At 41.8% G+C, this 26,598-nt stretch overlaps 1 protein-coding gene and 1 pseudogene across 1 annotated transcript in view; one reads left to right on the plus strand and one right to left on the minus strand.

The window, feature by feature from the left end:
• Positions 1 to 26,598, plus strand: part of MERTK (MER proto-oncogene, tyrosine kinase) — a 127,374-nt gene that overhangs the window by 52,219 nt on the left and 48,557 nt on the right. Inside the window, exons 5-7 of the mRNA XM_008057096.2 lie at positions 16,047 to 16,133; positions 18,950 to 19,065; positions 25,680 to 25,863. Of these exons, the coding sequence (XP_008055287.1) occupies positions 16,047 to 16,133; positions 18,950 to 19,065; positions 25,680 to 25,863 (387 nt within the window). The remainder of the gene's footprint in view (positions 1 to 16,046; positions 16,134 to 18,949; positions 19,066 to 25,679; positions 25,864 to 26,598) is intronic.
• On the minus strand, positions 954 to 1,420 carry LOC103259429 (annotated as a pseudogene).

Consider the following 26,598-nt stretch of genomic DNA (forward strand, 5'->3'; position numbering starts at 1 on the left):
TAGCTAATCTATCATAAAAGTGTCTGACTAGTATATTATGAGTTCAGTGAAAACCCGCTTTATAAATGTTAACTTAGAGTTTTAACTATTGAATTAAGTAAAAACCTTAAAGATATCTTTATCCTAAGTCAGTGAAAACAGTGTTATAAATCACCTGCATAACTCCTATGTAAGTGTTAGAACTTATAATGAATTCATAATGAACTTACTATAAACTTGTGCTTTTAAAAAACCTTATGTCTAAACACTAAACTACATAATTCTAAATCAAATAAGGAGTGAATATACTTATATCATTTATTACTTAAGCAATATCTAGTAACTTATAACCAAGTGAAAGAAAGCATTCTTGATGTGCTTCAGAGTTTAACCCTTGCATATGTTAGAAAAGGCCAAGCGGCATAGTGGGAAATGGAAAAATGAGCCATGACATTTCCAGGTTAGCTGTGAGTACTTCGCATAAACATGCCATTTTCTTCTTCCACAACTGCACGGAATTTCTTCAGCCGTACCAACAGCAAAGATGGAAGATAGAAGGGCCTCAGCTGTCCGGACTCGCTTTGTGGCCGGGGGTCCTCAGCGCACCTGGACTTTGTCAATCAGGCGGGCCTCCAAGGCTGGCTCCCAACAGTTTTCCTCAATGGCTGTACTAATTTACATTGCCAACCATGTACAGTTAATCAGTGTACACTAATTGGTACTTATGTACCAGTAAGTAGCATGCTTGATTTTATTTCCTATTTCCTATTATATATAGAAAATAAATAGCATTGCACATTGTATAAAAATAAGTGTATAAAAATCTATCCATTTCTGTTTGTCTAAAACTTTTCTGTATATTTTCTTAGAAATGCTTTTGCAATTAGATCTGCAAATTCTTTTTTTTTTTTTTTTTTTTTTTTTTTTTTTTTCTGGCTTTAAGTTTATTCCACACAAAATAATCCCCTCCAATTTTACTGAGGTGGTTGGCCACATCCATGACCAAATCTCCCTCTAAACTAGAACTTGGTTCCTGACCCAGTCCCAACCTCGGCTTTCTTGTCAGCACCAAGTGGTACAGCACTCATCTGTAGACATCTCTGTTGGCTTCCGCTCTTGCAGGTTGCTTACCCTCCAGACCTTTGGGCCGAGGTCTGCCAGTCTCTGGACGGCTGGCACGATCTCAGGGGCAGGTGGAGGTAATCACGTAGATACTGGATACCCCTGTTGGAAAGGTATCAGTAGAAATGTCTCCTAGCAAACTGTTCCTTCATGTCACCCCGAGATTTGGGAGACTGTATGGCCTTCATGATGTGAAGGTTGGGCACATTCTTGTCAGCCAGCTCTGGGTGCTTAGGTAATGGATATCCTTCTTAGCCACCATCACTCCCTCCTTAAAAAGGAGTTCATAGATGGCAATCTGGTTATTGGGCATCAGCATTGCGGTGGCTGCAGGGTCTGGAGCTGAGGCTGGAAAGCTGCAAATTCTTTATTTTTCAGTTTTCACTATTTTTGAGTCGGGGTCTCATTCTTTCACCCAGGCTGGAATGCAGTGGCATGATCACAGCTCACCACGGTCTCAACTTCCTGGACTCAGACAGTCGTCCTGCCTCAGCCTTCCCAGTAACGAGAACTACCTGTGCATATACCACCATGTTCAGCTAATTTAATTTTTTGTAGAGAAGAGGTCTCGCTATGTTTCCCAGGATAGTCTGAAACTCCTGGGCTCAAGCATTCTGCCCACCTTGGCCTCCCAAAGTGCTGGGATTATAGGCGTGAGCCACCATGCCCAGCCTAGATCTGCAAATTCTTTTAAAACCCAAGGCTATAACTTGTCTCAGTCTGGAAACCTAATTTATTTCTAAATGATCAGGTGCACGTTTAACAACTGCCATTTATTCTAGATTTCAAATTCTTTACAATTTAAACTTGACTTTCTTTAATTTGAAGGTGTTTATTCTTTTGTAGAGAATTGAGCAATTTCTAGCCTAATAGTATGCTTTTAAAAATAACATTTATTGTGGGTGGTGGTTACACAAAGTTACACATATGATAAGCTTGCACACAACTAAACACACACACACACACACCCACACACACACACCTAAATGAGTCCATGTACAGCTGGTGAAATCTAAATAAGCTCTGTGGATGGTACCAATGTTAGTTTCTTGATTTTGATAGTGAACTATAGTTATATAAGACCAACACCAGGGGAGGAACATACAGGAACCTCCCTGTACATTTCTTTGTACCTTTTTTGTTAATTAATAATTATTTCAAAATAAAAACCCTTTGTTTTATATAATTATTAGATTATTTTATATTAAAAATGTGGAAAATTCTTGCTCGCGTGTAGTCCCTGAACCCAAGGGTTCAGAATTGATTTTACAGATATACCAAGTAGATATGGAACTAACAGAATTAGACAACCAAAAAAGAAAATACAGAACATTACCACAAAAAATACAAATATTTAAGGTTCCGCATGTTAATTAGCTTGGTTAGCCATTTCATAATGTATACAGAACATCATGCACACAATACATATATACAATTTTTATTTGTCAATAAAAAATCTTTAAAAAAGAAAAAATAAGTACAAATGAGTACAAAGAGGTAGGTATAAACATTATGTAGGTTTGCTTGTATTTTATTTTATTTTATTTTTTGAATTGGCTTCTTACCCTGTCACCCAGGCTGGAGTGCAGTGGCATGCTCATGGCCACCGCAGCCTCGACCTGCTGAGCTCAGGTGATCCCTCCACTTCAGCCCTCCAAGTAGCTGGAATTATAGGCACATGCCACCATGCCTAGCTAATTTTTTAGTTTATTGTAGAGATGAGGTCTCACCAAGTTGCCCAGGCTGGTATTGAACCCATGGGCTCAGGCAATCCTCTTACCTCATCCTCCCAAAGTTCTGGGATTATAGATGTGAGCCACTGCACCTGGACTTGTTTTGTTTGAGTCTGGGTCTCACTGTGTTACTCAGGCTGGAGTACAGTGGCAAGATCACAGCTCACTGCAGCCTCGACCTCCTACGCTCAGGCAATTCTCCCATCTCCACCTCCTGAATGGGGGATTATAGGCATGCATCATGACTCCTGGCTAATTTTTTAATTTTTTTGTAGAGATGAGGTCTCGCTATGTTTCCCAGGCTGGTCTTGAACTCCTGCGCTCAAGTGATCCACCAGCCTCGGCCTCTTAAAGTACTGGGATTACAGGTGTAAGCCACTGCTCCTGGCCTATAAATGTTATTTGTAAAAGAAAAAAATGTAAAACCACTTAAATGTTCATCAACTGGAAAGAAGCTCAATACATCCATCCTCCAATGAGGCACTATGCAGTCATCACAAAAAAAATGAGGCAGGTTCACCGGCTCCCTCATGGAAGGATCTGCATGTCTTGGAGATCTACGTGTGTGTTCACACATGCATGTGGACTTACAAGATGAGAATGGGGCTGGGAGGAGTGAGCCAATGGTTGCCAGTGGTTTCTTCTGTACAGGGAATTGAAAGTATGGAGAACAAAGTGTGTTTTGCTTTGGCATGTCACTGTGGTTTGAATGCTTTACAATGCGTATGGATTCACATATTATTTGTGTAATAAAAAGGCTAACGTTAATCTACACACGAATGATCATTATTGGATAGTAAACCGCATATCTACACATACTCATATACTTATAGAAAAGTTTAGAAGGAAATACATCAGTGTTTTCATTGTAATTATAAATATGTAATAAGATGTAAAAATACTTTTCAGAATTTTCCACTTTATTTTTTAAAGTCAGGGTCACACTCTGTCACCCAGCCTGGAGTGCAGTGGCACAATCGTGGTTCACCACAGCTCAACGTCCTGGGCTCAGGCAATTCTTCCACCTCTGCCTCTTAAGTAGCTAGGACTACAGGTAAGCACCACAAGACCCAACCAATTTTTTTTTATTTTTGTGGAGACAGGGTTTTGCTTATGTGGCCTAGGCTGATCTCAAGCAATCCTCCTGCCTCCTCCCAAAGTGCTGGGATTACAGGTGTGAGCCACCCTGCCTAGCCACTTGCATTTCTATAAGAGAGATTTCTAAAAGGGAAGTTGAAGGAAAAAGCCAGCACATTTTGAATTTTGATACATTCTAGTCTCCTTCCAAAAAGACCTTGCCAGTTCACAGTGCTTTTAGTAGAATACAAAGTTTTGTGCCTTACGTCATGTACATACAACATCAACAGTCTTTACTTTTTGCCAGACTGATGACAAATACTCTAATCTGTCAGAATATCTGATTTACCCCTTTATCTGTTTCCATGAGAGCTGGGGGGTCTCATAAAGACAGAAACTGAAGCTTTTTTGGCCATACCTTCAGGGACTAGTTCAGTGCCTGGTACAGGGTAGTTATAAATGCTGCAGCAGGTGCTCTCCTACGGGTCATTTCTGCAACGGCCATATATCAGGCACTGAACTAGACCAGTACAAGAGTGCCCACTGCAGCATTCAAAAGAAGCTGCTTCTGAATACGGGTGTGCATGTTGAGTTCACTTTCCATCAGGGACTGTCCTGCACCAAAAAGCAAATGATTATGCATTCCTTAGTAATAGGAAATTTCCTAGCTATCCTGTCAGATTCACCAGCTTTTCTAGAGTTTTCAGAGTAGTGACAAATGTGTCTGTAAATGAAGAACTCTTTTATTTTATACTGCTGTGTTGAAATTGTATACCTAGTTTCTGAATGAATATACAGTATACTGCATTGCTCAAGCAGTTCTCCTATTTGTGAAGAGTTTGGAAAGTGAGGCTACTGACTTTAGTTTTCTTAGTGACAGCATTTATTAAATACCTGTTTGGCAGCAGAGATAGTATAGCTGGTATGATACAGTGAAGTGAAGACCTGGGCATATAATCGTAAGTTCAAGTCAGACACCTGCAACTTACTTAGATTCTTCTCTCTTAACCATCCAACAGTCAGTCACCAAGATCTGTACATTGTTCTCAAATAGCAGTTGCCCTTATTTCTTTCTCTGCATTTCCACTACTGAGGCCTTGATTCAGACGTCCCTAGTTCATCACCAGGAGTGCTGCTGTCACCCAACTGGGGGCCCAGAGTTCTTGTCTTCTCCCCGCCCCCAACATACACACATGGGTGAGTCGTTCTAATTCACTTTGTCAGTACAGAGTTTCTCCTAAAATGTGGAGCTTATCATTCCCGGCATGACTCCCCAGTATGTGCAGGCCCAAACCTACCATTTTACCCTGATGTCTAAGACCTGTTGGGACTCCTGCTCAACCTTCCCAGGGTTTCCTCCTGCCTCACCTGCAAAGGCATCTACCTGTGAGGCATAATGAGCTTCTGGCAGGCCTTGAATTTCCTGCCTCTGCTGCCAGGCTGCTGTCTCTTCTCATTGTTCATCTGGTAAATCTTTGTCCATCTTGTGACACTCAGCTCTGAAGAGTTTCCCAGTCACCCCCTTGTCTGTGTACTCACAATGCCTCTTCCATTTCTCCTGTACTTCCCTGGCACATAAAAACACAACCATCTACTTGTCCAGTCTCCAAAAAGGGTTTTTTTGAGTAGGAGTCACACTCTGTCGCCCAGGATGGAGTGCAGGATCGACCTGCTGGGCTCTGCAATCCTTCTGCCTCAGCCTTCCAAGTAGCCGGAACTACAGATGCACACTACCATGCCTGGCTAGTTTTTGATTTATTGTAGAGACAAGGTCTCGCCAAGTTGCCTGGGCTGGTCTCGAACCCACAGGCTCAGGCCGTCCACTTGCCTTGGTCTCCCAAAGTGCTGGGATTACAGGCTGAGCCACCGAGCTTGGCTGATCTAAAAAGGGTTTTAACCAGGTGATTATTGTGTGTAGATTATTAATTAGGCTAGCCCCATTACCCAGCACAGTGTCTGGCACATGAGAAATATGTAAATGAATAAATGAATGAATGAACTAAGAGCAAACATATGAATTACAAACTATCCCAGAGTCTTAGGTCCTTTTACAAGGACACAGGGACAAAGGGACAGTGATAATGGAGTAAATTGTATTTGTAAAATTATTTTTGCACCATCTAAACTCTTTATCACCCATTTTCTCATTAATATCTCTAACCAGTTCTGAGAAGTTAATCAAACAGGATTTTTTGTATCCCTTTTGCAGACCCAAAGGACATGGAGCTCAGTCTGCTGGCCTGGGCTAACAGGGTCTACTGTCATCAGCTACTTGCTGACTGTTCCCAAGTGTCTGAATTTTATAACAGTATAAAAGAACTACATAAAAACGTATTTTTAGTTAAGTCTATTTTTAATTTCAAGGAAGCTTTACTTTGATACCTGAGTCCCTTTTAGTAGTTCATGTCTAAGAAACTAGGTACTGGGGCTTTCTGTCCTGAGATGCTTTTGGGGGGCTTGGTGCTGAGCAGCCGCCCCTCACATGCAGACATAAAACAATGAGTGTTTGCAAGGAGACGCCATTCGATCTTGAAATTAACCCCAAAGTGAACTTTTCCCATTCCTTCTACTGAGCGAATGCCAGTAGGAAAGTGGTTTAAATAGCTGATTGTTTAGTCTGCTTTGAGCAAGCATAATTATGAACAGGAAGGTCGTATGCTTTCTCCCCTCTTGCTACAAGTTTTTATTTTTCCTCTCTCAGAGACAAGAGCAAAGTATTATTCTGAGTGAACAAAAGCCAGTCTCAAAGGTTACATAATGTATGATTCCATTTAGATAACATTCTCAAAATGACAACATTATGGTAATAGAGAACACAGTTGTTTCCAGAGGCTGGGTTTAGGGAATAGAATGTTCCTCTAAGGGGTAGCATGAGGGGGCTTTTTGGTTACAAAACAGTTCGGTAGCCACAAATCTGTACCTGTGATAAAAATTCACAGAACTGTACATGGCTGCTGCTTCTCCAGAATAAAGCAAAACGAAAACCAGTAAAAGCCGAATAAGGGGGCAACCCCTTCGGGTTCCCTCCCACTGTGGGAGCTTTTCTGTCCTCTAAATAAATCCTGCTTTCTTAAAAAAGAAAAAAGAAATAGATGAATAAGGTCTGCATTTTAAAGTTACTTTCCTGGTTTTGCTCATTATACTATGATTATGTAAGATCTTATCATTGGGGAACACTGGGTGGAGAGTACACAGGAACTGCTATTTTTACAACTTTTTGTAAATCAGAACTTAATTTCAAAATAGAAAGTATGCTTTCTTTTCTTTTCTTAAGATGTACTTTGTCACAGGCAAAACCAAATCCCAAAATAAAGAGCAGAACTGCAAAGAGCTTTTGCTGCATGGGATTTAGTGGAGGAACACATTACAAGCTGAAGGTTAAGATAGTTTGGGGAGATAAACTGATGCTGCTTTGCTGTTGTGTATCCCTGGCCAAGTTACTCAATTTCTATATATGAGGGGAAGACACACACACAAAAAACCCAGAATTTATTTATTAAAAAATTAGGTATTTATTCTTACATGTTTAAACTTTAGTCACCTTCAAAGCACTCTGTTTGGTGCAATTTACCTATCGAGTCGCTTTTTCCACTGCTAAAAAGGGTTTTTGAACTCATCTATTTTGATGCCTTTTAGTGTTTCTGCCATTTTTTGTTTTACCTCTTCCACATCAGCAAAACATTTCCCTTTGAGGACTTTTATCATCTGTGGAAACAAAAAAGTCGCTTTCGTTGAGATCAAGTGAATAGAGAGAGTAGGCACACGCGGGTCATACCACTTTGGTCAAAAATTGCTGAACACTCAGAGGTGTGGGCAGATGTGCTCATAAATCAGCCATCATGAAGTGGGCAAACACGTTGAAAGAATCTCCCCCCAAAAATTCACTGGTTGGGCACAGTGGCTCACACCTATAATCCCAGCAATTTGGGAGACCAAGGTAAAAGGACTGCCTGAGCCCATGGGTTCAAGATCAGCCTGGGCAACTTGGTGAGACCTCAACTCTACAATAAATTTAAAAATTAGCTGGGCATTATGAACTCATTGTATGAATTCCAATTATTGTTACTGTTAATACAAGAATATTAATAACTCTATCCAACTAATTAAAACAAAAGCTAGCTTAGCTGTTTTCTAGATGCAGATTTAAATATAAAATGAGCGTTTAAAAAAAAAAGAATAACCAGAAAGACCAGTGCAAGTGCACCATTGTTCACAGACAGGCAGCTCAAAATTGACAATGAGTTAGTAACCATTGCATATACAAATAACATATACAAATACAAAATGTATGACAAGTAGCATTTCAGTCATTCCTATAGGCTGTCCTTGTACCAAGGGTTTTACATTTATTATTTCACTGAATCCTCAGAAATGATTTATGAAGTAGTCACTGTTGTCATCCTCATTTTATATGAGGAGGCCCCAAAAAAACAAAATTATTTTTTGGAGGGCAGGTCCCTGGGTAATCCGTGTACTACAGGCTTCCCTGGCTAGATAGGTGTTTTAGGAACCCATCGACATCAGTGTACCAGCTAACATTGTTGTGAGAAGCTGTATTTGGCTTCAGTGAATTTTTTTTTAAAGTCAGAGTCTCACTCTGTCACCCAGGCTGGAGTGCAGTGACACGCTCACGGCCACCGCAGCCTTGACCTGCTTGGCTCAGGTGATCCTTCCACCACAGCCTTCCAAGTAGTTGGAACCACAGATGCATGCCACCACGCCTGGCTAATTTTTTTGGTTTATTGTAGAGACAAGGTCTCACCAAGTTACCCAGGCTGGTCTTGAACGCCTGGACTCAAGTGATTCCCACATCAGCCTCCCAAAGTGCTGGGATTACAGGCTGAGCCACCGAGCCCGGCTATATAACCCACTTCTAACACAGCATGTAGCTTGCTTATTTTAAAACATTATTCACTATAATGAGACAAAAGTATGAACCGGTGCCAAGCTGCCTGTCCAAAATGGCGCAGTAGCTCCATTTTGGCTCTTGTTCTTTTACTTATTTATCAAGATTAGTATTTATTGGCCCAGCATGGTGGCTCACACTTGTAATCCCAGCACTTGGGGAGGCCAAGGTGGGAGGATTACTTGAGCCCAAGAGTTTGAGACCAGCCTGGGCAACATAACAAGACTCCATCTCTATGAAAAAATAATAATAATAAATTTTTTAAAAATAAGAGATAAAAAAGATTAGTATTTATCGCCTATTTTCCTCCATGAAAACATGAGCTCTGTAAGGGTAGGTAATCTCTGTTTTATTCATGGATCTATCCCATGTTTGTGAAAAAATGTCTGGCACAGTAAGTACTCAGTGTTTGTTGAGTATATGAATGCAGAGCAGATAGAGAGTTCCAGGTCAGTAAGCTACTTCATGTGTGCAGCTTGTTCTTCTATTTGTGGCTTCCTTTGGTAGAAACATGGACACCAGAAAAAAACAAAGAAGGGACAGGACTGTTTTTCTAGTTAATTTTCAGGATTACTTAATCCAGGACTCAAAAAATTGGCTTAACTAGGCTCTTTGAAGTTGCTGCCTCAGCAATTCTGATTGTCCTTCCCTCAAGGGAACATTCTGTTACTGAATGTTCCTTAAAAATATCTTTCAGACCTGTGTCATAGCTTATCTTTTTCAGACCAGCAGAGAACCAAGCAAGAGGGGCGTAAACCATCATAATGGAGTTAGGTGACAAGGATAACTCACTGTAAGGGGGAGGATGGTCTACTAGAAGAGGAATCGCCACAGGAGACTGTGTAGGCGCCCAGGCCTGAGGGCATTCAGGATAGAGTGGGTGGGAGGGTGGAGACTTAGAGGGTTGGATGATTTTTGTTCCCTGGAAAGTCACAAGGGTTTGGACTATAAAAAGTCAAGGTCTATTCCAGTTCAGTGCTTATTTTTCACCCATTGAGGGAGAACAGACAAGTAAGAAGGAACTGCCTTTTCCTGGTACACACTCATTTCTTTCTTGCCTGCCTTCTTTTTTTTTTTTGAGTTGGAATCTCACTCCGTTGCCCAGGCTAGAGTGCAATGGTATGCTCACAGCTACTGCAGCCTCAACCTGCTGGGCTCCGGCGATCCTTCCGCTTCAGCCTTCCAAGTAGCAGGAACTACAGGCACGCACTACCACACCCAGCTAATTTTTGATTTATTGTAGAGATGAGGTCTTGCCAAGTTGCATGGGCTGGTCTTGAACCCGCAGGCTCAGGCAACCCACTCGCCTCGGCCTCCCAAAGTGCTGGGATTATAGGCTGAGCCAGTGAGCCTGGCTACACTCATTTCCATAGTCAATCCAGGCTTATAAATAAGTCTCTCGTTGGGAAGCTACTACCATTAAACCAAAGAAGTTAAACTGAAAAAAATTAAGCAAAGAAGATTCCATCTGGCCTTAAGTACCACCTAGTTTTGAAGAAAGTTAACTTTGGTTTGAACCAGTTTCTACTTTTCTCTGCTTTCATCTGTTTGACGTATGGGCAAATTCTGACGTGGTGTGGGTGTTGTGTGCCAGGACATTTGCTATAGATTGTTTTCCTGACCTTGTGTGCACTTTGAAATGAAACACAAAGAGGAAAAATGACTTCCTCCTTGACTTAAAATCCTGTCCTGCGATAACCAGTTTCATTTTCTGCATCCATAAACCTTACAGGACTGAAGACCTGTGGGTCTGAAATGTCCTACAGTCGGATCTGTAGCTGATGATGGCTCTAAATGAAGTAAACCTCCTGTTTTACTATAGGGCCAGCTATTTGGCATGTGATTTTGTAGCTTCTACTCATGTTTTTTTCTTTTTTTTTTTCTTTTTTGAGTTGGTTTCTCACTCTGTCACCCAGGCTGGAGTGCAGTGGCACACTCACAGCCACTGCAGACACAACCTGCTGGTCTCAGGCAATCCCTCCGCCTCAGCCTTCCAAGTAGCTGGGACTACAGGCATGCGCCACCACACCCAGCTAATTTTTTGATTTATTGTAGAGATGAGGTCTGGCCCAGGCTAGTCTTGAACCTGTGGGCTCAGGCAGTCCTCTTGCCTCTGCCTCCCAAAATGCTGGGATCATAGCGTGAGCCACTGTGCCCGGCTTGTACTTGTGATTCTTCAGAGTTTTGGTGAGAGTATTTGATGCCAAAAGACTGATTTTAATCTGCATATGTCTCCTCCGGTATATAAATAATATGTTAGTTAGAAACTCCTTGTATCTTTTACTTAAACCAAGGTTGATTTTTCTAAAAAGAAGCCAAGTTTTGCAAGTTCATGGAACCTGGTGAAATGGGCATCTCATTTGGGAACTTAGGACCTGGAAGTTTAAAAGTGATACATTAGCATGGAAATCACAGTGGCAGAGGCCTCCCTGTTGAACAGTGACTGGCAGAGATAGGCCCCTTAGAAAGATCAGTGTCTGGTTCCTCATCCTTTCTTAAAATTGATGCCTGACAAGTGCCCAAAGTCCAGAGGCCTAGTCAGTTCTTTTCTCCCTCCTGTTTCATCTTTCTCGCTTTACAAAAGAAAAAAAGGGCCTTATGCGGTAGCTCTCACCTGTAATTCCAGCACTTTGGGAGGCTGAAGTGAGAGAATTTCCTAAGCCCAGGAGTTCGAGACCAGCCTGGGCAACATGATGAAACCTCATCTTTACAATGAAATTAAAAGATTAGCCAAGTGTGGTGGCGCACACCTGTAGTTCCAGCTACTTGGAAGGCTGAGTTGGAAGGATTGCCTGAGCCCAGCAGGTCAAGGCTGCAGTAGCCATGATTGGGTGACTGTACTCCAGCCTAGGCAACAGAATGAGACTCTGACTCAAAAAAAGAAAAAAAGAGGTCTTTCGCCTTTCTAGCATCACTATGGGACATCAATTCTCGAATGTCTTGGTCTCAAGATCCCTTTAGAGGCTTAGAAATTAATCAAGAACCAAAGAGTTTTTGTTTATGTGGGTTATATCTATCTATATTTACTGAATTAGAAATTAAAGCAAAAAATTTTTAAGACAAAAATACACAAGCACATATTCCATCGGCTAATAGAGCTATGACATCATCACACCTCATACAGCCTCCAGGAAATTATTTTGGAAAATTCCATCATATATTTCTGAGAGAATAAGCGTGAAAAGTAAAAATAATATATTATTATTATGAAGCAGTTTTCACTTTGTGGACTACTAAAAGGGTGTCTGGAATCCCCTGTCATCTCTGGACCACATTTTGAGAATGGCTGCTGTGGTACATTATCTTGGGGTTAAGAAATTTCTAGACCACCGTACAGACAGAAAATTCCACATTTTTTCCAGCAAAGGAATTGCCCTTCCAATAAAATTATCCTTATGCTTAAGAATTACTTACAGCTGGGCTCGGTGGCTCAGCCTGTAATCCCGTGCCTTGGGAGGCTGAGGTGAGTGGATTGCCTGAGCCCACGGTTTCGAGACCCGCCTGGGCAACTTGGTGAGACCTCAACTCTACAATGAATCAAAAAAATTAGCCAGGTGTGGTAGCACGCACCTGTAGTTCCAGCTACTTGGAAGGCTGAGGCGGAAGGATCGCCGGAGCCCAGCAGGTAGAGGCTGCAGTGACTGGGAGTGGCCACTGCACTCCAGTCTGGGCGACAGGGTGAGACTCCAACTCAAAAAAAAAAAAAAAAGTACTTACATTGTTTTGATCAGTTGCAGCCTAATAATAAGTATAATCATTTTAACATGGTGACTCACACCTCCTGTAATCCCAGCACTTTAGGAGGCCAAGGTGGGAGGACCACTGGCACCCAGGAATTCAAGACCAGCCTAGGCAGCATAGTGAGACCTTGTCTCTATAAAAACTCAGACACCAGTAACAACCTTCCATCTAAATGAAAAATAACAAAAATGTACCAGCGCCGATTTTTTTGTACATATTTAACCACTCAAGAGAAGTTCTAATATAAAAGGGATCAGACTTTCATTTTTCTTACAATTTCTCCCAGACACATGTCCTCTGTCACACCGTGACCACTTGGTCCCTGCCCTGGTACAGTCTTGGCCACACAGACATCTGACCTGGAACGACCTTTCTGGGCTGATGCTTGCTGTGCTTCCCAGGGTAGTTTTTTTTCCTTTCATTTTTCAAATATTTTATTACTCCTCTAGGGACAAGCTTTGAACTTAAAAATAGCAGATGAAAAATTTCCTACACAAGTAGCCAGATAGAAGAAAACAAAATGAACTTTTCAGGTAAGAAGTAAATGTTGGCATCTTTTCAACAGTTTTCTCTTTCTCAAGCTCATGAAGATGATACTGCATGCCAGATGATAATTTTGTGTGCCATAGATATAGAAGTGTCCAGATTCAGCTAAATAGTATATATTGTGTAGCTGTACCTAAAAAAAACCTTTTAAATTTTAAACTAGCTTTAGATTTACAGAAAAACAAGGAAAATCGTACAGAGAGTCCCTATAAATGTTATCCCCACTTTCTCTTACTTTTAACATCTGTATAGTTACATTCATTACCATTGATAATCTAATACTCATTTTATTATTATTGTTTTTGTTGTTGTTGTTGTTGTTATTTGAGTCAGGGTCTCCTAGGCTGGAGTGCAGTGGCACATTGACGTCTCACTACAGCCTCAAACTCCTGGACTTAGGCAATCCTTCTGCCTCAGCCTCCCAAGTAGCTGAAGCTACTGCCATGTGCCACCACGCCTGACTGATTTCTTGTAGTGACGAGGTCTGGTCTCCAACTCCTGGGCTCAAATAGTCCTTCTGCCTTGGCCTCCCTAAGTGCTGGGATTATTATTAACTGAAGTCCATACTTTATTCAGATTTTCTGAGTTTTTACCTACTGTCCTTTTTTTGTTCCAGCATTTCATCCAGAATGCCACAATACATTTAGTCATCATGTCTCCTTAGGCTCTTCTTGGTTATGACAGTTTCTCAAACTTTAAAAATTTTTTTTTTGAGTTGGAATCTCACTGTCACCCAGGCTCAAGTACAGTGGCACGCTCAGGGCCACCGCAGCCTCAACCTACTGGGCTCAAGCGGTCTTTCCAACTCAGCCTTCCAAATAGCTGGAACCATAGGCGCACACCACCATACCAAGCTAGTTTTTTGATTTATTGTAGAGACAAGATCTCACCAAGTTGCCCAGGCTGGTCTCAAACCCCTGGGCTCAGGCAATGCTCTCACCTCCACCTCCCAAAGTGCTGGGATTACAGGTGTGAGCCACTGCAGCCGACCAGTTTCTCAAACTTTTCTTGTTTTTAATGACCTTGACAGTTTTGAAGTGTTTTGTAGAATGTCTCACAATTTGGACCTGACTGCTGTTTTTCTCATGACTCTATTGGGGCTTTATGTTTTGGGGAGGAAGACCGAAGAGAGGAAGTACCATTTTCATCACATCTGATCAACATGTCTTATCACTGTTGGCTTGAACCTTGATCATCTGAGGTACTGTTGGTCAGTTTCTCACTCAAAAGTGTTCTTTTTTTCTCCTTTCCAAACTGTACTTGTTGGAAGGAAGTCACAATGTGCAGCCCATGCTTAAGGAGTGAGTAGTAATACTTCACCGCCTTAAATGGGGAACATCCACATAAACTACTTGGAATTCTTCTGCAGGGGAGATTTGTGTATTTTCCCCTGTTTATTTATATTAGTAGAGACTCATAGATATTTGTTTTATACTTTGGATTATAATCCAGTGCTACTTCATTTATTTTCTTGCTCACACTGTTCCAGCTTTTGCTATGGGAATTCTGAGCTAGCTTCTGTGTCTCTTTGGCATACCCCATTATTGTCTGTGTGTGTATGTGTTGCACTTGAGTTTGTATTATAGTTCATTCCTGGCTCATCTTATATGTTTTCTGCCCCATCTAAGAATCAGTCATTTCTCCAGGGAGCCCTGGTGCCTTTTATTGGAGAATGGTATTTAGAAATCAAGATCTGGGTAATGTCTTTTCCTTTCTATTTAATCACTTGTAAAAATTTTTAAGATGCCTTCAAACTTCTAAAATGATAGAATTTTTCATTTAGCACTAGTGCCTTCTCTTCAGTTACTTATAATGGCTTGCATTTATATAATAATTCCTTGTGAATCTGACCAGTTTTTAACTATTAAAAAAGGATACAACAGATCATCTGAAATATTTAATATTGTGGCTTTTGCCATGTTACTTTCAGTGGCATAGTGTATATTGGGGGCAAAGCAACAGGACTAGTTAAACCTCTCAGAGCCCACCTTTCTTGATACTGGGCCCAGTGATTCCCAGTAATTTATTTTTATTTATTTATTTGTGTTGTTGTTGAGTTGGGGTCTCACCCAGACTGAAGTGCTGTGGCCGCTCCTGGCCACCGCAGCCTCCACCTGCTGGGCTCCGGTGATCCTTCCGCCTCAGCCTTCCAAGTAGCTGGAACTACAGGCGCGTGCTACCATGCCTGGCTAATTTTTGATTTATTGTAGAGATGAGGTCTCGCCAAGTTGCCCAGGCGGGTCTTGAACCCACGGGCTCAGGCAATCCACTCACCTCAGCCTCCCAAAGGCGTGGGATTACAGGCTGAGCCACCGAGCCCGGCTCCAGTTATTTATTTTTATTTTTATTTATTTGTTTGTTTTGAGTCAGAGTCTCACTCTGTCACCCAGGCTGGAGTGCGGTGGCATGCTCATGGCCACCGCAGCCTCGACCTACTGGGTTCAGGTGATCCTTCTTCCTCAGCCTTCCAAGTAGCTGGAACTACAGGCATACGCCACCACACCCAGCTAATTTTTTGATTTATTGTAGAGATGAGGGCACACCAAGTTGCCCTGGTTGGTCTCAAACCCATGAGCTCAGGCAATCATCTCACCTCAGCCTCCCAAAGAGCTGGGATTATAGGGGTGAGCCACTGCACCCAGCCTGATTAGCAGTAATTTAAAAGTCTGAATGATACTGCTTCATTACTTAATGACTCACCATTCAGGAACTGAGTAAATGAAAACAACTGTCTTTTGGGTGCCTTGTTCTTGGTGCCTAGGGTTTAACCCCAGCTTTTTTGTTTCTATAGCCAGCACACCTTTTAAATTAACTTTGCACTTAGGGCCTGAAGTCATGAATCAAGAAATACAATTTTTAAAAAATCAAAGACATCTGTAGGGTTTTGGTAAACAGCAACCTGTCTCTCTGCTGCTGGTCTCACGGATCTCCTTCCATTCCAGGTCTGTCAGAGGCAGCAGTCTTCAGCTGTGAAGCCCACAATGACAAAGGACTGACGGTGTCCAAGGGTGTGCAGATCAACATCAAAGGTAAGCAGTAAGGCCGGGTCCCTTGTGTGTGTACTGGGAGCTGGCCGGGTGCAGCATGAGCTCTGTACCAGCCACCTGGGTTTGAGTGTTGGCTTTCCCACTGACATTCTGTGTGAACTTGGACAAGAAACCTCTTTGGTTTCAGTGTTCCCCTCTGAAAAATGGAGATAATTATAGACCCTACTTATTGTTGACGCTTAATTATTTAATATAAATAAAAGCACTCACAAGTGCCTGGCACATAAATTTTGTTAAACATTCACTCGTTTAGTTCTGCCTTAGTCTGAGAAGAGAATAAGCTAAGCTGTTTACCCTTGATCATATTAGCTCCTATTTTTACTTTTTCCCTCTTCCATCCTGAACTAGTCCCTATTAACCCTTGAAGAGCCCTGGGGTGGAGGTGGCTTGGGGCATGATCTAGGAAATGGGCGTTATCCTTCCCTGGTCACCTTGACCTGACACAAGTCTCTGCCAGCTACTGACTACGGGGAAGGGAAGTAGGGAGCAGAGAGTGGGTCAGACTCGTTCTTCTGCCGAACCCAGCATTCCCATCTCTCTTTCTCCTAATCGCTCTCTTTGAGCTAGGATTTCACTACAGCTGAGCTTGCTTGGCAGTGAATTATAGTAACAGAATGAAAAGTAGGTGTTTGAAGGCCCCCAGGCTAGTGGAGACATTCCAATCCAATTCATCTACCTTGTCCTTCTGTGTGATCCAGGATCTTTAAACCTGAAATTGGAAAGAAAAGGAAAACCTGCAAGTAAATACTGTTTTACCTCTTTTCAAATCAGTTTCCTTACTCTCTCATAGAATTTCAAGCACATTTTATATTTTATGATTTGATGTTAGTTTAGGTATTGAGAAGTAAATATTGGGTTCATCCTATCCTTGGGGAAACAATGCAAGGAAAAAGCAGAACATGTTTAATAGGAGTTAAAGTTTGAGTATATGCAAAAGGAGATTCAAAATTACAAAAGAAGCTGTACTTTTTAAAGGTACTGATTTTCGTTTTAGCAAATCAACTGGATAAAGGCCATGGGTCGGGCATTTTCTAAAAGCTCACTGGAACAAAAAAATAAGCAAACTGAAAGTTATTACTGGAGGAAGTATATAACTTCCTTCCTTCATTACAGATCCCTTTATTACAATTTTCAAAAGATATGTTGGGAATTTCAGAAATTCATGAGTGGGTGTAAGGACATTTTCATAAAGCATACACTTCTTAAAATTTAAAAATGCATAAAATGAGAAGGACTTCCTTAATTTTAAGCTTCACGCAGAACCTCAGCTAAGATTTTATTTGATTAAATCTTAGTTTCAAAACTTATGCTTTTGGCTTTCTTTTATTGTAAAATTTATATCAAAGCCGCCAAGACTCCCTTCTTCTAATACGTTATGACTGTGGTATATATGGTCAAATTTTGATCTGGAAAGGCAGATACTTCAGGGCGGTTCTATAAATAATCTGCTTAGGGAAATGAGTCAAACAATATACTGATTGTTCCCCATTCACCAGGCTTCATGTCTGCCAGTAAAACCAAAATTCCTGAACGTGGTACCCAGTAAACACTTAATAGGGTCCCAGCCTACCTTCCTCCTTCTCCTGCTCACTCCATCATCACCTTTACTGCCACACCTACCCTGCGTCTCGCCTGTGGCTCACCTCATTTACTCCTTACCACAGCTCTTTGTAGCTGTTCTGTTTCCATCCGTACTTACAAAAGGGGGAACTGTGTAGAGACAGGGCATGTAACTGTGCCCTTGGCCTTACAGCTGGTCAGGTGTTAGACCAGACTCCTGGTCCCTATCCGTCTGCCTGCTGTCCCTTGTGACAGGCCTCCAGTGTCCTGTTGAGGGACACAGGCTCTGGGATCATACAGATCTGAGTTCAGGTCCCTATTCTACTGATTACAACTTCTCTGTGACCTTTGGCAAGTTTTTGACTCTTCTGATCCTCAGTTTCTTCATCTTTAAGTGGGGATTTTAAGATTACCTCTTTAATAGGGTTCTAGTAATGACTAAATGAAGTCCATAAAGTGTCTGGCACATGGTAAGCACCCAAACATGTTAGCCATCATTTTTTTTTTTTTTAGATTAGAAAATATAATTTATTTAGAAAATAAATGAGAGGGAGAGAGGAGATAGAGATATTCAACTCCCCAAGGTAGGGAAGGGGGCCAAAGCTAAGAAACATGGCGGTGGTTTCTCAGAGAGCCACTTGGACACACCAGAGTTCAGTAAGGCAGTGGCCCATTTTCAATTATGAATGTAATTTTTATTAATAATTAGATTTAGCACAAAGAAATAAAATTCCGCAAATTTCATACCATTCTTGGATTCTAACTGAAATAGTTATCCTTGTCCCGCATGCAGGAGGTCATTACACACTCATCATCACACACATGCCACCCTCTGCCCCCAACAGGTGCAGTTGGCTCTTTTGCTTGAACTGACTCTAACTGTTTGTTTGGCAGGAAAACTTCTCCCCCTACACACACACACACACACACACACACACACACACACATACACACGCACACTCATACACTCACTCTCACACACATACACACACACAAACTCCCATGGCACTCCCTCTTCTGGGCACAGGGCACTCTGACTTTAGTTAATGTGGGTTTTCCCCACTGGGCTATGTACTCCATGAGAGCAGGACTACGATTCTTTGTCCCTGTTTAGTGCACGTGCCCAGCCTGGTGACCACACACAGTAGGATCATGAATATGCATTAAAGCATTTGTTTGGTAGCTGTGGCCTCCTGTGGGTTATAATTGCATTTGTGCGTGTCTTTGTTTTTACATAGCAATTCCCTCCCCACCAACTGCTGTCAGCATCCACAACAGCACTGCACACAGCATTCTCATCTCCTGGGTCCCAGGTTTTGATGGATACTCCCCATTCAGGAATTGCAGCGTGCTGGTAAGCCTCTGGGATGGAGAGGGATATTGTTTGGGGCTCTGTGGGTCTGTGAATTTTTCTTCCTCCTGAGAACGGGCATGGAGGGCATTTCTCCACCTCTGCTCAGAGTCCTTTGACCTCCCTGCTTCTCAGTATCCACTATGCATGCACCATTCTGTGCCCATGCTCTGTCCATGATGCTGCTTCCTTCCCAACCAGAAGAGAAATGTTTCCAAGGCAGAATGTCAAGACCAGGGAGAATTAATTTTTCCAGTAAAAAAAACCACATCCTTAAATGAGAGTTGAGGAAGACAGGCATGGCTTTTCCTGGGCTGGTGGCCATAAAGGACAGAAGGACCAGCACAGGATAGGTCATCTGCACTACTGGATGTAGCATGTTAGCCAGTGTCTCCTGAGAAAACCAGGGGTTACAGACCTTATAGAGTCTTCAGCCATTTTTAACCACTGCCTACAATTGATATGAAACGGTGCTATAAGAAATATAAGTTAGCCATCCTAAAATGATACTTTACCCCAATGTGAGCTGGGTTTTTTTTTTGTTTTTCTTTTTTTTTGAGTTGGAGTCTCACTCCGTTGCCCAGGCTGGAGTGCAGTAGCATGCTCACGACCACCCCAACCTTGACCTGCTGGACTCCGGCAAACCTTCCATCTCAGCCTTCCAAGCAGCTGGAACTACAGGCGTGTGCTACCACTCCTGGCTAATTTTTTTTTAAATTTATTGTAGAGATAAGGTCTCACTAAGTTGCCCAGGCTGTTCTCAAACCCATGGACTCAGGGAATCCCCTCACCTCGCCCTCCCAAAGTGCTGGGATTATAGGCTTGAGCTACCACGCCTGGCCATGAGCTCTATTCTTAAGTATTCATTTCATAAAATATAAATGGTTAGAACAGCCTGGGCACCTTGGCGAGACCTCATCTCTACAATAAATAAAAAAATTAGCCAGGCGTGGTAGTGCATACCTGTAGTTCCGGCTACTTGGAAGACTGAGGCAGAAGGACTGCCTGAGCCCAGAAGGTCGACACTGGGGTAGCCGTGAGCATGCATGCTACTGCACTCCAGCCTGGATGATGGAGTGAGACTCTACATAAAAAAAAAAAAAAATATATATATATATATATATATATATATATATATAAATATATATATATGTATATATATATTAGCAATAATACTACTGTTCACTGAATGTCCACAATGGCCCAGAGACTTTGCAGACATTTTCTTTCTTTATTTATTTACCTATTTATTTATCTAGAGTTAGGATCTCATTGTGCTGTCCAGGCTGGAATGTAGTGGCACAATCATAAGCTAGCTAATTCATCTTTTTTTTTTTGTAGAGATAAGGTCTTGCTATGCTGCCCAGGCTGTCTCAAACTCCTGGGCCCAAGCAATCCTCTCACTTCAGCCTCCCAAAGTGCTAGGATTACAGGTGTGAGCCACCACGCCCAGCCCCATTATCTTACTTTAAACACATCTATACTTGGGGCCTCAGAGCACTCAAACAGCCTGGGTGACAGAACCAGAATTAAAGCCCAGGAAGCTCTGTTGCCAAAAGCAGAGCTCAGAACCATCAACGCTGCAGCCTCAGGAGAGACATAGTGTGTGGGAGCAGGTTATCAAACACATGGGGATTATCCACTGAAAATATGAGTGCATCCTGCCTTATACTTCATACAGTAGGATGGGGAATTGCCCTTAGATTCCTAAATGTCTGGTCTTATGAGTTAAAAACACATTAACCTGACACAGACCACTCATACCAACTCAGCTTAGAGAAGTGACTCCCAAGGAATTTTGTGTTGACAACCCGATGTTTTTACTAACTAGTGGAATTAATTTCTCTCTTCTTAGTGCCTCCCACTCTTATCTAACAGCTGTTCCTTCTCTGAAGAGTAAAAACATGTATTATCCCCAAAATAGCCTCCACCCCCACCCCGCCACCCCCAGACTTACTTAATACTTACTCAATTTAATTTGTAAGCTTTCCAAATATTGGCAAGTGTTAGGCATTCTTAATGTGTCTACAGTTCCTTACCAGGAATATCCTTTTTTTTTATAACTTTTTTTGAGATATATGTCACAGATCGTAACGTGTAACTATTTAAAATGTACAATTCAATGGTTTTAATATATTCAAAAGTTGTGCAGTGATTACCACTATCTAATTGTGTCTCTATTCATAAGAGATATTGGTCTGTACTTTTCTTGTGATAGCCTTTTCTCATTTTAGTATCAGTGTAATACATACCTTAAAGAAATATTCTTCTGTTTTTAAGAAGAGTTTGAGAAAGGTTGATGTTCATTCCTTTTAAAATATTTAGTAGAATTCACCAGCAAAGCCATCTAGTCTTGAGCTTTTCTTTGTGTGAAGTTTTTTGAATGCAGCTTGATCTTTTTTAGTTACATGTCTATTCAGATTTTCTGTTTCTTTTTTAGTTAGTTTTGGTTGACAACCAGATATTTCTGTGTTTTAGAAATGTGACCATTTCATCTAAGTGATCTAATTTTAGATATACACTGTAGTACATAGTATTCCATGATAATCCTTTTTAATTATTTGAGGTCAGTAGAAAATGTCCCCTAAAGTCAGGGTCTTACTCTGTCACCTATGCTGGAATGTAGTGGCATGATCATGATGATCACAGCTCATGGCAGCCTCAACCTCCTGGGTTCAGGTGATCCTTCTACCTCAGTATCCCACGAACTGGGACTACAGGCACGTGCCACCACACCCAGCTAATTAAAAAAAAATTGTAGAGATGAGGATCTCACTTTGTTGCTTAAGCTGGTCTTGAATTCTTGGCCTCAGTTCTTCTGCCTGAAACCTTCTGAAGTACTAGGGTTGCAGGCATGAAACACCATGCATGACCAGAGGAGTGTGTTTGTTAATTTCCATATAATTGTGAATTTCTCAAATTTTCTTCATTTGCTGATTTCTAATGTTATTCCACGGTGTTTGGAGAATTACCTAGTAATGATTGCATTCCTTTTAAACTTATGAAGGCTTGTTTTATAGCTTAGGTTCTATAGTGAAGAATGCTCCATATGCACCTGAGAAAAATGTATATTCGGCTATCATTGGATGGAATATTCTGTTTGTGTTGGTTAGATCTTGTTGGTTTATAGTCTTCACTCCTTTGTTACCTGTTAATCTTCTACATAGTAGTTGTGTATAAATTGGGCCTGGCATGGTGGCTCAGGCCTGTAATCCCAGCACTTTGGGAGACTGAGGTGAGAGGATTGCTTGAGCCCATGGGTTTGAGACCAGTCTGGGCAACTTGGCGAGACCTCATCTCTTACAATAAATTAAAAAATTAGCTGGATGTGGTGGCACATGCCTGTACTTCCAGCTACTTGGAAGACTGAGGCAGAAGGAGCGCCTGAGCCCAGCAGGTCAAGGCCGCAGTGGCCGTGAGCGTGCCACTGCACTCCAGCCTGGGTGACAGAGCGAGACTTTAACTCTAAAATAAAATAAAAGAGGGGAATTAAGGTCTTAACTCTTATTCTTGAATTATATATCTATATCTTTCCTTAATTCTATCAGTTTTTGCTTCAAGTGTTTTGGGTCTCTGTCAGAGACAACCAGGGCCTGTTTCCCTGGAAGTAGATATTTATATATGGACATAACTGAAGCATGGACGAGCCATTTTAAAAACTGTTACCAAGTTGCTGAGCTGTTTGAAGAGCCTAAAAGGACATGAGATAGATATCTTCCTGCATCGGCATGGTTAACTTCAGGAAGACTGAGGAAGAGTGCCACTTCCACCTCCAGAGGGCAGGTGGGGTAGAAATGTTGGAGAGTATGAAAACACCAAGTCACTCCTGACTTTGGAAGATGATCACACACAAACTTCTCACCTTCTCTCTCTCTTTGTTGTGACTTTGGGTGTCCATGGCACACGTAAAAAACTATCCTAGGACAGCCAACTTTCAGGCTCTTTTTACCCATCTTGGATCCTGTGATACTGGATATGGTTATTCCTTGTCCCCCGCAGCTAACTCAGTCTCCAATCATCCATGCTCCTTTGCGTCTCTGGTAGTGTTGACAGATTTAGCAAATAAGAATATGGGACACCCAGTTAAATTACATGAGTAATCCTGTGACATTACCTGTGCTTAAAAATTACTTGTTGCTTTTCTTAAATTCAGATTCAACCAGGTATCTTTTCTTTTTCTCTGGCAGTCCTAGCAGGGTTAGTCAGCATAAGCTCTAGAAGACATATTTTATATTCTGTGGATTAACAGTGCCTTCCCAATCTTGAAGAGACCAAGTATGGTTTTGTGAAATTACAGTTTTAAACTCTGACTTGGTAACAAATGAATGTTCTGGATGAGATTCAGATCCATGCACTAGCGGGACACACCCTCTCACTTCCTTTGATCCCGATCTTAGTTCCTTTCTTCACCCATTTTTGGGCCATATACTCCATTTCTATTTTTAAGCCCCCCACGTACTTCTTGCCATTTCATGCCCTCTTTTCCCTGAGGAACCACAGAGAAGGACTGTTATAGTAACTCCGTCTTCCTCCGGGAACGTGCTCTCAAAGGGTGTCCCTGTGCCTGGAAATGCTCCACACATGACTCCGGAAATGGGCTGGGGCGGAGAGCCAGAGGCTTCCTCCACCTTAGCTTTAATGGTTGGTCACCAGGAAGTAGGTGCAAACTCTAGAATGAAAAAACAAAAAGTAGTTTCTGCTCACAGCCAGATAAGCATATGGCTTCTTGTTTCTCCTCTGGTGGCTCCTCGGGCCAGATGGTACCTTATGGTCACCCACGAGGTCTGAGTCAGAGGTGAAACTCAGCCCCCACACTGCCCTCATGGCATCCACGGGGGGTGGGGGGGACGGTTGGAATTCCAAAATATTTATTTGCAGCCCCTTGGCCTAAGTTTCAAACACTCTTATCCTCAAATAACAGCAGTAGATCCATAACCCGTAATTGCAAACCCATTATTAAAAGGAGTTTTGTGGGTTGAAGATTTTTTTCTCAAGTTGTTTTTGGTTGCTTCTGTTTTACCCAATACTGTTTAGTCTTTTCTGATTTTGTATGCTCTACACATTGTAGAAATTTTGAAAAAGCATGTAGTGGGGGAAAAAAATTCCAAACTTTTCCTTATCCCTTTTCCTAGAACGGAGGTATTCTTACAGGAAAAGGTGAAAGTTTGGCCTGGCACTAGATTTTGCTGTGGGACTTGAGGAAAATGCTGTCCTTTCTTGCCTATTCATACGGAGATTTGGAGAGAGATATATGAAGAGTCTGGTGGAGTTTATGGAGGGAAAGATAAGACAATGTGCTTAAAGGAGATTTGAATACTACAGCCTCTATGGGAAACAGTGTGACGATTCCTAAAAGATCTAAAAACTGCCCTTCCAAATGACCCAGCAATCCCCCTTCTGGGAATATATCCCAAAGAACTCAAATCACTCTATGAAAAAGATACCTGCATATGCCTGTTTATTGCAGCATTATTCACAATAGCAAAAACATGGAACCAACTGTGCTGCCCATTGAAAGTTGGCTGGATAAAAACATGTGGTACATATACACAGTGGAATGTTACACAGTCATAAAGAAGGACAAAATTATGAACTTCGCAACAACATGGATGGACTTAGAGTCTGTAATACTCAGTGATCTATTGCAGAAACAAAAAACTGAGTAACACATGTTTTCACTCATAAGTGGACCCTGAAAAAGTATCATAATACTATAAGAAAGGGATTGGCAGTAATGGGAAACTGCCGGGAGGAGGGGGAAGGGAGCACATTTCATCAATAAGAGTACGTGATCTCAAACAGGCAGTGTGGGGATCAGAGCGAGGTCCAAACTTTACCTGTACAATGACCATTTGTATACCTAACCCTAAACTGTACCCCTCATCTTTAAAATTAAAAATTAAAAAAAATAGAAATAAAGGAGATTTGGAGAAAAGTTTGCTGGATGAGGGGTAAACGACCCTTCCCTATATCTCCCCCTCCAAAAAAAAAAAATGCTATAAAATATACATTATCTATATGTACTTCTGGAGTTGAATTTCTGTTGAGGTAAAAAAGAGCAAGAGTAAAAGACGCTAAAATTACCATCAAGGCAAGAGCATGTTGCATAATAAAAAGAAAACAGCAATCCCAGAAACTCATCTTCTAACGCAGGATTTGGGAACTATTTTTTTTTAAAGGCCAGATAGTGAATATTTCAAGTTTTGGCAGATTCCTGCGGTATCTGTTGTCTCTGATGCATATTGTGTGAAACAGTGTTTTGAAACAGCTGAAAGAGGAAATGAAGAATTGAGGTGGCTTTGAGAGATGAGGGGGCTGCTTTATTTTATAATATAAGATGAACTATAATCATTATAATATTATAATTATGTACTCCATTACCTGCCACAGTGAGGATCACTCGTTTAGGCATTTTCCTCAAGTCCTCAGTTGTTGGTCGAGTAGCATGAGTAACACACAGTCATGCCAGTGGGGACATGCACATGTGCCTGGAGGGGAAGCAGGTCTTTCCCCTCAGGGAAGAGGAAGGGCCACGTGCACTAAATGCATGCGTGCCCTGTGTCTGACATTCCCATCACCTCACTAATGCCTGGTCCACATCTTTGCTCTTCATTCAGGTCAAGGAAGTTGATCCGCTGAGTAACGACTCAGTCATGATTTTTAACACTTCTGCCTCACCACATCTGTATCAGATTGAACAGCTGCAGGCCCTGGCTAATTACAGCATTGGCGTTTCCTGCCTGAATGAAATAGGCTGGTCTGCCGTGAGCCCTTGGATTCTGGCCAGCACGACCGAAGGAGGTAATTCCTGGGGGCATGTGATTAAACAAACCCTTCCCAGTGACCAGATTGGGAGTTTAAACTTTTCTTTGTTGGAACTTTATCTTTAGAGGAAATTTTTAATGAAGTGGTCAATGAAAATGGGAAAGAAGATATTTTTTCCTTCTATATTTTAAAAGCATTCAGTGATAGAAATTATATTTGGTATGTAGGGGTCGTATTTGCTCTTACATCAGAAGATAATGGCAGTACACCTTTAAAAAATTTTTTTTCTAGTTGGGGTCTCACTCTCTCACCAAGGCTAGAGGTCAGTGGCACGGTCACAGCTCACCACAGCCTTGACCTCCTGGGCTCAGGCGATTTTCCCACCTCAGCTTCCCTAGTAGCTGGGGCTACAGGTGTGGGCCACCTTGACCAGCTAATTTTAAAAAATCTTTTGTAAAGACATGGTCTCACTATGTTGCCTAGGTTGATCTCGAACTCCTGGGCTCAAGCAGTCCTCCTGCCTCAGCCTCCCAAAGTGCTGGGATTACAGGTACGAACCATGGCACCTAGCCGAGCACACTTTTAAAAACATGCTCTCAGCTGGGTGCAATGGCTCACACCTATAATCCCAGCACTTTAGGAGGCTGAGGTGAGAGGATTGCCTGAGCCCACAGGTTTGAGACCAGCCTGGGCAACTTGATGAGACCTCATCTCTACAGTAAATAAAAAAATTTGCTGGGTGTGGTGGCGTGTGCATCTAGTTCCAGCTCC

This window comes from Carlito syrichta, unplaced genomic scaffold (assembly GCF_000164805.1).
Source record: "Carlito syrichta isolate Samal-C Ts95f unplaced genomic scaffold, Tarsius_syrichta-2.0.1 Scaffold302727, whole genome shotgun sequence".
Classification (NCBI taxonomy): domain Eukaryota; kingdom Metazoa; phylum Chordata; class Mammalia; order Primates; family Tarsiidae; genus Carlito; species Carlito syrichta.